Below are 14,499 nucleotides of genomic sequence, written 5' to 3'. Positions count from 1 at the left end.
AGTGATCCATTCAACTGGCCTTGTTGAGTTTTAGGTCTAAGTGGGGGGCACACTCATTGGGTAGCTGTCCACCTGTTCACCTGCAGACACTCTGCCCTTTACCTTGCTGGGTACCCATGCCTCATGCTGTCTGCTGGCCATCTGTTTATGAAGAAACTGACGGCTTAGTGAGTTCTGCATGTCATGGCTTCTGCCATTGGGAAGTGAGTGGGGGTTTGATGTGTGTGTCTTTCCTTTCTTTTTCTTCTCACACATTCAGAGAATATGATGGGGCTGTCCGACTAGAGGATGAGGCCCATGGAACATGGTCGAATGACCTGCCACCAAGCAACAGGCCATCCCAGGACAGTCAATAAGAGACAACCCCAGCCAGGCAGTGGTGGTACATGCCTTTAATCCCAGCACTTGGGAGGCAGAGGCAGGTGGATTTCTGAATTTGAGGCCAGCCTGGTCTACAGAGTGAATTCTAGGACAGCCAGGGCTACACAGAGAAATCTTGTCTCAAAACAAAACAAAGAGAGAGAGAGAGAGAGAGAGAGAGAGAGAGAGAGAGAGAGAGAGAGAGAACCCTAGACAAATGAGCCCAACCATGAGGAGCACCTCGCCAGGGCACCAACCTAAACCACCAATTTTTCACACTCCTAACACAGCAAATGTTCCTTACCAATCTATTGAGATGTTTGTTACACAGCTACATTGTGGCTGTAGATGGCTGATACATACTGAGGATGGTTTTTCTTTTCTTTCACTTCTTTGTGTTTTTCAACACAGTGTCTCACTGTGTAGCCCTGGTTATCCTGGAACGCACTCTGTAGACCAGACTGGCCTCCAATTCAGAGATCTGCCTGCCTCAACCTCCCAAATGCTGGGATTAAAGGTGTGTGCCATGAAGCCCAGCTCTAAAAGAGGATGGTTTTCAGTTCTGGCTGCACAGTGGAATCAAACAGGGAACTTTCAAAAAAATTCTGACAGCCAAAGAGCATCTCATTTAAATGGAAGCAGAGGATTGGCTCATCTCAAACCTCCCATGGGGGGCCAGATTGAGACTGGCTGTGTCAGGACCAGCTCTAGGAAACACAGTGGCTTACTTGTGTCTGTGTGCTTGCCTGCACATATGTTTCACAGAAGGCACGGATTATCTCGACTCGGCAGCTCGGAGGGATGTGGAGAAGTAGTTAAACCTCAGGTTTATAGCTACTATGGGATAAAGTCAGCTGCCGCATAGCGCTGTTGTGAGGGTTGAGCACTGAGCAATGAAGTTGGGATAGATAGGGATCAAGACAGAGAGCCTCTTTCCTCACAGGCTGCAGCAGGGGACGCGTGCGTGCGTGCGTGCGTGCGTGCGTGCGTGCGTGCGTGCGTGCACAGTACAGTCCTAAGAACTAAACTCCATCCTACACCCTCTGCAGTTGCTATACGACTATACTACCATCGTTGTGTTTCCCAAAGGCAAACCTGTCCCCATCTCCCTCTGCTCCCTACAGACTAAGGTGGAGGGGCCCGGGGAACTCCGTGTAGTATGCCCAGGTTGCAAGTTGTAGCCGGGCGGGGCAGATTGGGAGAAGATAGCCTTTCTCTGGTGAAGGGAGCAGTTGAGAGGAAAGCCTGGGCTAGCTCTGGACAGTGGGCAACTCAGGGAAAGCATAGTATCTGTTGAGACCTGCTGGGGGCCGGGTGGGGCGTGTGTGAAAGGTACTGGCTTCACCGCTAAGCCCACAGTCGAGGCCAGGGGAAGACAGAAGGGTCTTTGTGCATGCTGAAAGGACTGTGTGTGTCTACTCCAGCCTTCCTTGGCCACAGCAACTCCTTGCAGTCCAAACACACACAGAGCAAGCCTGGTCATACCCGCCAAACATAAACACCTGCACACACCCACCCCTGTCATGGCCCAAGTCCTGGGCCTGTTACTATGGCAACAGTGCCTTTGCATGGGCATGTTTGAGTGTCTTAAATCCTCTGGGAGCAGACATACTCTCAGGTTGTGTGTGGAGGCAACGCCCTGGTTCTTGCACGCATATTCCAAGAAAACCCCTCATAAACCAACCTTCTCTCACCACCCAGGGGAGCGCCCAGCTGGCTGTGTGTTACAGAACCACTGGGAAGTTTCTCTAGGAAGGGCCCGCCTTTGCATTTGGAGACTCCATCTGGTCCCAGACCTTGTCCCCCAGTCTAGCCAGAGCAGGGCCTTTCTTACATGCGGCTGCTGGGTGGGATCTTGCGTCCGTCACGGAACCAGGTCACTTGTGGCCGGGGAAAGCTGGAAATTCGAGGTGCTCTGATGACAGCAGCTTCTCCATGGGACACACTCTGGTGCTTCTCACCTTCCTCAAAGCTCCCCATGTCTGTAGGGAGGGGAGATGCAGAGGTCAGAAGGTCAGTCCGGTCTCAGGGACTGGCTGGCAGAGAGAGACTGTTGTCAAGAGAATGACCATGAAGAAGAGCCACCTCTCTTGAAGTGTTCCACATCCCATCAGGTGAATCCAACCTGTGTCCTCCCCTGGCCGCATGCATCCTAGGATAGCTATGAATATAGTCTGACATCATAGATGACACAGTCTCTCACAGGGCATGGCAGTGAACACTTCTACTGGTAGTCTGTGTGGTGTGTCCTGCTTTGACATTTAGCTTTTGTGTAATTCGGACCCACGTATCCTTGACTCAATTGATTTAGCTAACAGCCATGAGAGGGTTATCATTATTTCACACATTTTACAATGGGAAAAACCTGCTCAGACTGGCTCAGCTAAGTTAATTAACCCGTCTAAGGTCATACCGCTAGCAAGGAACAGAGCCAGGATTTGAACTCAGACCCTGAGCTCTGGAATTAGGTTGCCCTTTCCCCTTCCCTATCCAGCGGGACTAATTCAGTACAGCAGGGGATTAGGCTGTGGAGTCTTGGGACTGGACCTCTGTGCCCTTAGGCAGAGGGAAGGGTGCACATCCACACGTGCTTCTCTGAACATAAACACTCCACTGCTCTTTTTAAAGCCTGCCCAGCCCTTGGCAGATAAGTGGAGACATTGCTCCTGGCCCTGCTCCTCTGTGAGCTAGGAGGAAAACAGAGGGGTGTGGCTTCTTGTCCCATGCCTGCTTGCTTGCCCTGGGCTGGAGTGAAGGGACCAGCTCCCACAGCAGCATCTTTGAGTGAACTATGGGAGGGAATAACTGGGCTTCCTTCAGCTTGACAATGAATGTGTATCATTGAGACTCCAAGTGGGATGCATGAGGTACCCTGGATGCTCTGAGACACGCAGAGGGAGGTCCTGAACCTGTCTGATCAGCGATGAGCACCCATGCTCACCTGTGACAACACTGCTTGGCTGTCTATGGGGAGTTCCAGAGTTATAAAATGCTATTGGGATCCCTAGCTCCAAAGCTTCTCATTTCTTTGGTTTGGCATGTGGATGGGGATATCCCAGTTCGTCCCCACACCAGCCTCTAATCTATGACTGTGACATGCTTAGACCTAGGCTTGCCAGACCAGTAGGCCTATATGTACTGGGAGTTCAGACTATGGCTTCTAGAGCCTTAGTTTCTCCTTCACCCAGGGACACAAAGACACACATGTCCTACTGAGAAAGAAGCTGCCAACTCCTAACACCATGGGCTCTTCTTCCTGTCCTCAACCAACCTGGTCCTCCCAGTGGTTCAGGGTCTCCTTTAGTACCTCTTGTTTTTCCAGAGGTGAAGCTGGAGTGGGTTGGATTTCGGTCCCAGTATTTCTTTTTGGTGTCTCAGGCACCAGCCAAGTTTGAGGACTGGTGTATTGGCTGAAGGCAGCCTTGGGCTCTTCTATCCCATCACAGGCAGAGTCACTGGGGACTTGGTGAGCCATCAGGATACTCCCTACTACCCACTTTCCCAGGTCATGGGAGACCCCGTGAAACAGGCCTGGGCCTCTAGGTCCCGATTCCATTGTTTGCAGATGCTGCAGCATGCCTGGATGTAAAGCTTTCACATCCATACTCATGTTCTCCTGGACATGACCTTCTTAGCCACCCTGACCCAGTGGTGGCTCATCTATCCGTGACTGTGACTTCTCTGTGAACAACTTTCGTGTTTCCAGCTCCAGCTCTTCCCTGGGCTCCAAGGCACCATCCCCAGCAGTCTGCTGGGGGGTGAGATGGGGTGAATGGTGGTGGTGGGGGGTGGGTAGGGAGACCTTGCTACCTGCTCAACAAGCCCTACTTATTGTGCTGTTTATTGTCCATCCCTTTGTCCCAATCACTTGAGCTCAAATCCTTGGAGTTATTGTTGGTTCTTTCCCTGGTTCCCCACAAACTCCTTGGTGCCTTCCTTTGGGAGCTGTTTCATGGACCAAGCACTCCCCCTCCCCAGTGTTACTGATTCCCAGTCTACATCACCCAACCCATGTCCTATACACTGCCCTGGTGTGAGCGTGTGTGTGTGTGTGTGTGTGTGTGTCTCACTTAAAGCAGCCTTGCTTGCTTTGATGCTTGTATCTCGATGCCTTGAGTGACATATGCCCTACTTCCCACAGCTAGTCTTTGCTTTTGCTAGGTACCTGCCTAGAAGCCACCGGATGAGCTACAGCTCTGCACAGTACTTTGACTCTCCAACATCCTGCGTAATGGAACCAACTTAGTGTTTTAAAAGAAAAGAGACGCTGACAGATCCTTGTCTTAACTTTAGCAGGCACCATAAATGTTTGGAGACTTCAAGGGTCAAGTTCAAATCCTAGCCCCATGTGGCCACAGGACTTTGACCCTTGACCTCCTGGAACTATTTTTTTCCCCTCTCCTGTAAAAGCAAAACACAAGGGTACCTTCCTCAGGAGCTGTACTGAGGAAGTGAGACAGTGTGTATATGCCAGATTGCATCTTCCCAAAGGTGCCTGAATCAATATTTATCCCCCTTCCCACATGCTCTTGTTATAGTGTGACTCATACTTCTCCCACGTATCCCTTGAGTCTTGAGTGCTTGAGACTACGCTATCAATAGAACATGCTGGGAGCAATGCGCTGTGGTTTTAAAGTTGAAGTTACTCGAAGGAGACGACATCTACCTGGTTCTACTTGGCAGATACCTGCCCTTAGAATCCAGCCACCATGTTGTGAGGAAGCTCGAGTGAGTGTGCATCATCGGAACACCTTGCTGGAGGAAAATGGAGGTGCTTAGGTGGCTGCTACCACCACTGGATTCCTAGACAAAACCTGTGAATTCACCTGCAGCCTGTCCACTACAGAGATCTCAGTTGCCACCAAGCAGGACAGGCTGTATCTTGTCCTCATTGTGCCCTGTCCAGACTCCAGACTCACCGACCGCGTGAACATTAAAATATTGCTCTGCACTGTGGTGTCTTGGGGTCATTTGTTATGCCACCACAGAGACGGGAAGAGTGTATAAAACTGCCAAATAAGTATATCTAATATTTTCAGCGTTAAAATGCTGGAATCCTGTATATTTTTCATGATTTAGTGTAAACATTACCTCCTCAACAAAGATTATCCCAAACCAGCCAAATAGAATGAGAACCCAGCATTTACCCTGTGCTGAGTTTCTTTCCGGACAGACTATGCATGCATTATCTCATTTCAGTCTCCAATAATGTGACAGGCTAGATTTTAATAAATAAGAGGTTTTTAGCTGTTTATTAATTTCTATTACTTGGCTCTATCTATAAAAATATCACATCAATAAATCATGCTGATTTCAGTTCTTATAATAATTTTTCTCTATTTAAAAAAAAACTTTTCACAGAACTCAGAAGATAGATTTAAACAATTTAGAGCAATTTCATGATAATGGTGTTTCCTTCCCTCCACTCTCTCTTGTTTTATTGGCTCCATTTGGTCTTTGAGGAAATGAAGGTTCCTGGAGATGAAGCGACTGATCAACATTAAGCAGTTAGGGTCTAGCACAGTGCCACCTCCCTCTGCACATCCCCCCTGCCTCGTGTTTGATCCACATTCTCCACAGAAACCCGTGCTCTTTCCTTCCTCCTCCTTGGTGATCAGCACAGATGGGCATCTGGAGATGGTTGTATTCAGAAGCAATTGCCTACCAAAAAGCTAGGCCCTTGCTCTGTCTAGAACCACCAGCTCCTAATGGAGCCCCACTGTGTGTCAGGCAGGCTCTGTGGAGGTGCTGATGAGAGTAAGAGCTCATATTGCTCTTACAGGGGACTGGGATGCAGCTCCCAGCATCCAGATGTTGACACACAACAATCTGTAACTCCAGTTCCAGGGGATCCTGTGCCCTCTCCTAGTCCCATTGAGCTTCTGCATGCACATGGTATCATAGACTCACATGGGCACACACACACTCATCCAATTAAAAAAAACATTTTAAAGAGAAGAAAGACCTGGTTATTGAGCTTACACTCTGGCTCAGCAGACAACTCCACAAGTACGTGTTTAGTGGCATCTGCGACAACTGCTGGGAAGGAAAGGACAGAGTTCTCTGAGAAGTGCTAGCAAAACCTTCCTCAGGCTGGTGTGTGTGGAAGGTATCTTTTAAACTGAGACATCAATAAGGGCCAGGTATAGCTAGGTGTGTGTGTGCACGTATGTATGTGTGTGTATTGTGTGCATGTGCATGCATGTATGTGTGTGTGCACCTGTGTATGTATGTGTGTCCACAAGTGTGCATTATGTGTGCATGTGTGTATGTGCATGCATGTATGTATGTGTGTACAAGTGTGTGCTCATATGTGTGCACATGTGTGATGTGTGTGTGCATGTGCATGCGTGTGTGTGTGTGTGTGCTGTAAGGAAAAAAAGTGATAAGGTAGGACAGAAGGAGAGGCAGCAAGCAAAAGGTCAGCAAGGCGAGGTTCCTGCATGGATGAGAGATGGAGAGGGTTGCATGGGTGAATGGATGGATAGAGGACCGGATTGATGGTAGAGTGGGTAGATGAAAAGAGAGAAAGGGATGGAGGGATGGATTATTGAATTATATATATGTTTATGTTTCCATGGACGTGCTGTTTGTATGGATGAAAGGATGGATTGTATTGAGTATGTGTGGCTGTCTTATGTATACGTGGATGGTTGTATATATGGAGGAATGTGTGTATGTGTGTGTATATATATATATATAGTATGTGTGTATGATAGGCTGGATACTTGGATATGTTTTCACATGTGTGTGGATGGTTGTAGGTGGACACACATATATGTTTACAGTAGGATGGATGGAGGAAGGATGGGCTTGGCTAGCCTTGGTTTCTATCCACACAGACCCCATCCTCCACCCTCTACTGTACAGAGTTCCTACTTCACTGTGACTCCCAGGCCCCAGATCTCCAGAGCTCTAGGATCTGCTCAGAGAGCCCTGGCCCGAGCACGCAGCACCCACTGTATTTGTTTGCCCTTTTAAGCCCTGGGCACACAGCTGGGATATGCTGAACTGATCAAGGGGAGGCCACTAAGGAGGCCAGCCTGCCAGTGCAGGAGCTGGGCTGAGGAAGGGAGGACAGGCTGGGTCCAGGTTTCCTGAGGACTTTCTTCACTCTCTTTGTTCTTTCTCTAAAAGCTGCTAATCCTTCTACCCGCCCACCATGTTATGCCCTGCAGGGCCGGTCCAGTCTTCCAGGTAAACTCCCCCAGAGCAGAGGGACTGTGGCCCAAGGCACAGCTGGATGTGGCCTGGAGTTCACTCTTGATGTCTTTGTTAGAGCTTAAAAGCTAAGAACTCTACTGCTGAGTAGTCTTCATCTCTGCACTTACTTACCTTTAAATTGTGAGATGGATCGTGCATACGAAAAATGAGTATAATTATATGCATAGTTTGAAGAAAATAGTCAACACCCCTGTCTGGACCACAGCATCCAGCACAAAAGTCATAGCCCTGTTGGTACTTGGTTCCCCTACCCTCACTGCCTCCCCATCCTATTCTGCCCTCTTCAGGGCTAACCTCTCTTTGGAATAATGGGCCACCTACCCATTGTGTTCACAAATAGAGTTACTCAGCTTTTTATGGCTAATTCAACCTAATTTTAAACAGTCACTCCTGTGATTACTCTGTAGTTTCTTGTGGTTTTCTTGGAGGAGGGGATGTGATTTTGTGCCCCTCACTCTGAAACCCTGGTTTTGAGTTCAGTCATCTTTATAGCTGCCCGGAACTCCCTGGATCATATGATGCTGATGTTGCACACAGCCCCTCATGGCCCTCCCAGGACACAGGGTCTGGGGAGGCCTCTAGGACCTCATTCCAAAGATGCAACTGGAAGGCTGTGCCACTCACCACTTTCCAAAATCACACCAGTTTACCAGTTATATAGTTGTATTTCCTCCACACTTGGTCTGGCTAGACTCTGGATTTTGACAGTTGGGTGCACATGGCCAAGTATCTCCTTGTGTTTTTTTGGCATTTGTTATGAAAACAATACCCCTCTCTCTCCCAGATCCTATCTCAGCCCTGCCACAGCCATTAGCAACTTTCATTTCATTCTGAGTACAGCTTAGTGTCCCATAGTCTATCTTAAAGGTCCCACATCCCCATTCCTTCTTCTGATGCTCTCTCACTCTCCTCCATCCACCCCAGCCTCAGACCCTCGAGTATACCACAGGGCCTTTACACTTGCTGTTTCCTGGCTTGGGGTGTTCTTCCCTGCTATGGGGCACACCCACCTTCCTAGTTCCATATCATTACTGGCCATTCTCCATTACTGCCCCTCCCCAATTCCTCTCACATGGCTCCATTTCTCTTGTACTACATTGCGTTCATTCATGGGCCATATATAATTATAATATAATATGACATGATACAATGTTATATACGATGATACAATGTTGTAAACTATGATACAATGTTATATTATATACCATGATACAATGTTATATACTATGATAGTGTTATATACTATGATAAATGTTATTTTCTATAGGATGATACAGTATTATATTATATACTATGATACAATGTTATATTAACAGACTGATTAGTCTTCTGGTAGAATAGAAGCTTGCCTGTGTTTCATCACAACCTAGAACAGTGATGGAGATGCTATGGGACACTCTACAGCAATTGCAGTTATTTATTTTTTAAATTTTTCTCCAGGTAGGATATTGCCATGTTTCTGATGTTGGCCGATAAGCCACTGGCATCCCTCTGGTCCTGAGTTCTGAGCACAGGGATGGCAGGCATGTACCACTACACCTGGCTCGCTACAGCCATTAGTAATGGGTACTCATGACAAACCCGTCACATTGCCCCCAAGTAGCTGCACACTTCCTGCTATCACATCCTTTATCCACACTCATACAGTAGATGGAAAATGAGGAAAAAGCAGGCCAGTCAGAGGCTTTGCAGTACTGCTCCAGTCCTCGTGACTACAGAGGGATCCTGACCCCACTTTGAATGAGTAGTCAGCAGCACGCTAATAACGAGAGAAGTGGATCTGGCACCAGGGACAAGCAGGCCCTTGCTGTGCCCCTTATATGGTTGAGCCTGGCATTGTGGGATGGGATGAGGTGGGTTGGCAAGTTCCATTGTGTCGGTGTGGTCTAGGGAAGGGGAAGAGTGCAGGTGAGGGGAACAGAGAGGCCCTGACTGTGGTACAAGCTCATGGGAATCCTGAGTCTGAAGAGCTTTCCAACCTCCTGGCCATTCATTCTCCCTGCTCAATGGCAGGAATTTATGGCAACTTTAAAACTACAAAGAAGAGACTCTGAGTGGGGCCAGGGAGGGGTTGGGTCAGAGAGATGTTTTATTGACTTCCCCTAATTGCTGTAATTAAAAACATGTAAAGAGTCCTTTATAAAAAACAAAAAAAAACAAACAAAAAAAAACCGACTTTGCCATTATCATTAGTTGTTAGACAGCTGCCTTATTAATTTCTCATTAGAACACAAGTCACAAGCCCTCTCTAGAAAGGGGTGGGAGCTAGGGTGGGGCCTGTCAGGTCCAGGGTCCCTAGAAAAGCCACTGGAGAACAAGCTGCTTGAGGTCACAGGACTCAGGTTCTCTCCTGCCCCTGCTGCCCCCAGGGGAGCACAGCACACAAAAAAGAGATGAGGGAGGGATTGGGAAAAATACCAGGTCCCTGTATAAAATGACACACAGAGACAGACAGACAGACAGACAGACAGACAGAGAGACAGACAGACACTGACTAACTGAGAGCATGTTCTCTCCCACAATCAGATGAAAGAGCAGGCCAGGCCAGATCTACATGTCTCTCCAGATGCATGCACACAAATACCTGTGAGCACAGGCTACATACTCATGGACACACCTGTGCACACATTTACACACACACACACAAATTTATGCAATGCAAGGATACACCTGCACAAACATGTGCACTGCCAGATCAAGGCAGGTTGCCCCAGACATATGTATTCAAGACACGTGTATATGTGCACACGCTGGCACACAAACATATTCATTCTCCTTACACTCATGAACCAAAAAGAAGATCAGCCTTTATGAATACATTTGAACATGTGCATACACTCACGTGCACATGTGCATGCACACTGGGAACACAATCTCTCTCTGGGGGCCTCCCTGCTCCATCAGCCCACAGGACTCTGGGACATGATGAGAAGTTAGTGTGTCCAGCTCATAGTTCATGGGCCGCATGTGCCCTAGGAAAGCTACAAATGTGGCCAACATAAAATCAGAATCATATTTCAAACATGAGATGTGTGTGTGTGTGTGTGTTTCTTTTATAATTTGAATGCATGGTTTTTGAGAGTGAATTTTGTAAATGACATTATGTTAATATGTCACAAGGTGGGCATGCCTGATGCTAAAGGAAGATGCCCTGTGGCCTCCTCCAGCCAGTGCTGTCAGCTTCCTGAAATCCAGTGTTGGGATTCAGGCTTTGCTTTGAGGGCATGAACAGAGTTGTTTTTAATGCTGGTTTATGACTGACCTGTCCTCCACTTTTGGTTGTAGCTGTTTTCTCTAAATATCACACACAACTCTTTGACAGCACTATGGGGTTTCTGAGCACTTTCGACCCTTGGCTTCTCTCCCCACAGTGGCCTCTCTCCACAGCAGCCTCTCCCCACAGCTGCCTCTTCCTGCCTTTTACTCCCCTTTACTTTTCAGAGCTAGACGGCTTTTCTTGTGAAACTTCAGTACCCATGAAGCTTTCCCAGACTTCTCTGGCCACCAGTGTGTCACTAGCCAGCTTAAAAGACCCTCCACTATGTGTCTCCTTTGCAGCAAGAAGCAGGTCCTTCAGGAAGCATCGGGTCTGGGGAAGGGATGCTGCATGCTTGCAGGGTAGTAGTGATCCCCGGGGAACCTAGAGTTCTCACACTGTTCCCTCCCTTACCTGAGGAAACCTCTCTGGGCCTCACCAGGGAGAAGGGGTCAACCACTGAAGGTTTAGTGATGACCCTCTGCCCCCTTGGTACTTCTGGGAGTCCCAGTACATCATTCCCTGAAACCCCCCCCCCAATAGCGTGAGGCATCTTGAGACATCTCCCAGTACCTCTTGATGATCGTGGCGACACTATGTTATCATTGCTCCAGATGAGCAATCTGGAGGACATTAAGTCAAGGATACTATTGTTCCCACTGACTGAGCTAGAGAATGACAGAGTCAGGTCATGCTTTTATGAAACAAAGTGTCAGAGAGTGCTTGACTCCCCAGCCTTGTCACAGAGAAATGCTGTGTGACATCATAGAGCTCCCATGCCCTCTCAGGGCCTTGCTTCTACCAGATGTAACAAGAAAGGATTGGCCTGGCCATGCAGAAAGAGCTAGCAGGGGTAGAAGGCAGGAGTATTGTCTCAATCCCCCACTGTACTTACAGGCCACCTGGACCTCAGTCTGCCGCTGTAGCAGGGCCCCCATCCGGTTACGCACGATGCAGCGGTAGAAGCCAGCGTGGGTGCGATCCAGGCTGGTAATCATGTACCTGGGGGACAGATGAGAGAGCCAATTAAGTAAAGTAGGTGGTTTCACAGGTGCGGAGGTCAAGTTCCGCTCAGGGTCAAAGGTCATGGGGTCGCCTTATTCTGAATATGGGATTCCAGCAAGGTTCTTAGCAAAAGGATGTGGTCCACCCCACAAGCCACAGGACTTTGCTCAGCTGTGTAGGATTCTGTTTAAAGTCTTTGATTCTACCCAGGGCCATGCTTTCCAGCCAACAGCCACGCCTCCCTGCCAACAGCCACGTCTCCCTGCCCGTGGCCACACCTCCCCACCCATGGCCACACCTCCATGTCTATGGCCACACCTCCTTGCCCATGGCCATGCCTCCCTACCCACTGCCCCACCTCCTAGGCTTCTTTGTTAGAGGTTGTTGTCCCCTCCTGCTTATGACTCATTGGGAAGGACAGGGACATTTGGTTTTTGGCCAGGTGCAGAGCTGTGTTGTAAGTATTAATCAGAAGAGACAGGCGAGAGAAGCAGGAAAATTTACACATCTCCCCAAGTGTTCTCTCTCAGCTCTTCCCTCACGATACATACAGCGCTGCAGAGTAGAGTTAGGGACGGAGCCTACTGAGCCAGGCTTGGCTCTCACCCATGTGCCTGATTCAGTGCCAAACCCTCAGCCAGCGCATCAGGCACTCGTCGCCCTCAGAACTACAGAGCTGGCACTGGTGGGCAGGTGGCCGGAAAGCATGTGTATGCTTTACAGAGAGGCAGGACGGATGCAGGTCAGTGAAGAGGCTCCTAACAGTGAGGTGCTAGGCACGTGGGGACTTTCTGGTGTTGATGGGAATGGCTTCCCTGAGAGATTTCCTTCTGCACTGTTAGGCAATGGTGGTCCAGCAGGGTCCTCAGAAGAAAGAGGAGTTAGGATCATTGATATCTTTTCCCAGTTCTCAGGGTCCTTGAGTTTGTCCAGCTACCTTGGTGGACAATTTCAAAACCATCTATTTCCAGGGTAGGCCAAGGCTGGGAAGCAGTAGCTCACTCATAGGAGTTGCCAGTTTTATAAGTCATGGTCTGGATCCACCATCATCACCAGCACCGTCATTGCCATCATCACAACCATCATCATCACCATCATCATCACCATCATCACCATCATCATCACCACCACCGTCATCACCATCACCATCACCACTACCACCATCATCACCACCATCACTACATCCTCACTGCCACCACAGTCATTGTCACCTCCACCACCACCACAGTCATTGTCACCTCCACCACCACCACCATCATTGCTCTCACCATCACCATAATCACCATCACCATTGCGATTATTACCATTGCCATCACTTCTCCTCATCACCGTTATTATCACTACTTCATCATAGCTGTCACTATCATCAACATATCACCATGGTTACCATCATTATTAGGATAATTGCCATTGCCATTGTAATCACCGTTAACCATCATCACCACTATTGCCATCACCGTTATCATAAACATTTTCACCACTATTGGCACCATTATACCTTTGCCATCTCTATCCTCCGCATCACCGTCACCACCACCATCATCGCCACCATCAGTGCCAACATCTCTACTGCGACCACCACAGCCGTAATCATTACTCCATCATTATTATTATTTCTATTGCTACCTTGTTAGCATCACGGTCACCATTCCGTCATCATCATCCTCCCGTTGCTAACACCACCATTACTGTTATTACCAACATCATCACCGTTATGACATCATCACCATCATCACCGCTACCCCCACCATGATCATCGTCATCTCCGTCGACATCAGCATGATTACCATCTTCTCCTCCCCCGACACCACACTGTCGCCATCATCCTCATCTTCCCAATGACGGCAGCATCCTTGGCTTTTCCCATCTCACCCAGCAATTCCTGACTCTTGGGTACCATGGACAAGTAGCACTTTAAAAATGTGGAATCTACACAAGACTGTCAACTTTTTAACTTTGCCAAGATCATTAAAACCAACCAACCAAGGTGAAAACGGAATCAAGCAGAAAACTTTATAAAACAGAAAATAATATTATCAAGTGTCGGAGAGAGAAAAATTAATACAAAGGCCTAGCACCTTCTCCTGGTGAGTCCTGAGGACCTGTGTCCAGTCTCCAGAACCCAGGTAAAGGCAGAAGGAGAAGACTCCGTGCTCCCACATGTGTCTATGCAGATGTGCGCTCCCTACACATGTCCTGCACACAATGATAATAAATAAAAGGGAAAGAGTGGAATCTGACTGTTAAAAGAGACACCAGGGGAAGGAAAATAATGAGAAATGGCTGAGAAATTCATGAAAAGATCCTTGGCTTCTAAGATAATAAAAGGAAACAAATCAGAGCAAGCCCCATTTGCATGCTAGATTGCCAAAATACAAGAATAAAGGGTAGCAGGAGGGGAGGGAAAGGGAGGAAGAGAGGGGAGGAAGGAGGAGGATGGAGAGAGGGAAGAAAGGAGGGGGGAGAGGGGAAGGGGAGAGGAAGGAGAACACTTGTCTGTAGGTTTGTTGGTGGCACTGGGAATTTGTTCACTCTTTGGGGCAAAAATCTACGGCAATTAAAACATGTAGATTCTTTGACAAGAACTTGCACTCCCTGGAGGTGGCTCTTTAGTTACGCTCACAATAGTGAGCCAGAAAAAAAACAAAACAAAA

At 48.2% G+C, this 14,499-nt stretch overlaps 1 protein-coding gene across 2 annotated transcripts in view; it reads right to left on the bottom strand.

Moving 5' to 3' along the window:
- Window positions 1–14,499, bottom strand: part of Sdk2 (sidekick cell adhesion molecule 2) — a 274,696-nt gene that overhangs the window by 108,623 nt on the left and 151,574 nt on the right. For both annotated transcript variants that reach the window (XM_034507500.2, XM_076935522.1), the window contains exons 3-4: window positions 11,736–11,842; window positions 2,195–2,342 (exon numbers count right to left, since the gene is read on the bottom strand). In XM_034507500.2, the coding sequence (XP_034363391.1) occupies window positions 2,195–2,342; window positions 11,736–11,842 (255 nt within the window). The remainder of the gene's footprint in view (window positions 1–2,194; window positions 2,343–11,735; window positions 11,843–14,499) is intronic.

Source organism: Arvicanthis niloticus, chromosome 6 (assembly GCF_011762505.2).
Source record: "Arvicanthis niloticus isolate mArvNil1 chromosome 6, mArvNil1.pat.X, whole genome shotgun sequence".
NCBI classification, from domain to species: domain Eukaryota; kingdom Metazoa; phylum Chordata; class Mammalia; order Rodentia; family Muridae; genus Arvicanthis; species Arvicanthis niloticus.
The sequence above is the reverse complement of the archived record's forward strand: the minus strand, read 5'-3'. Positions and strand labels throughout refer to the sequence as shown.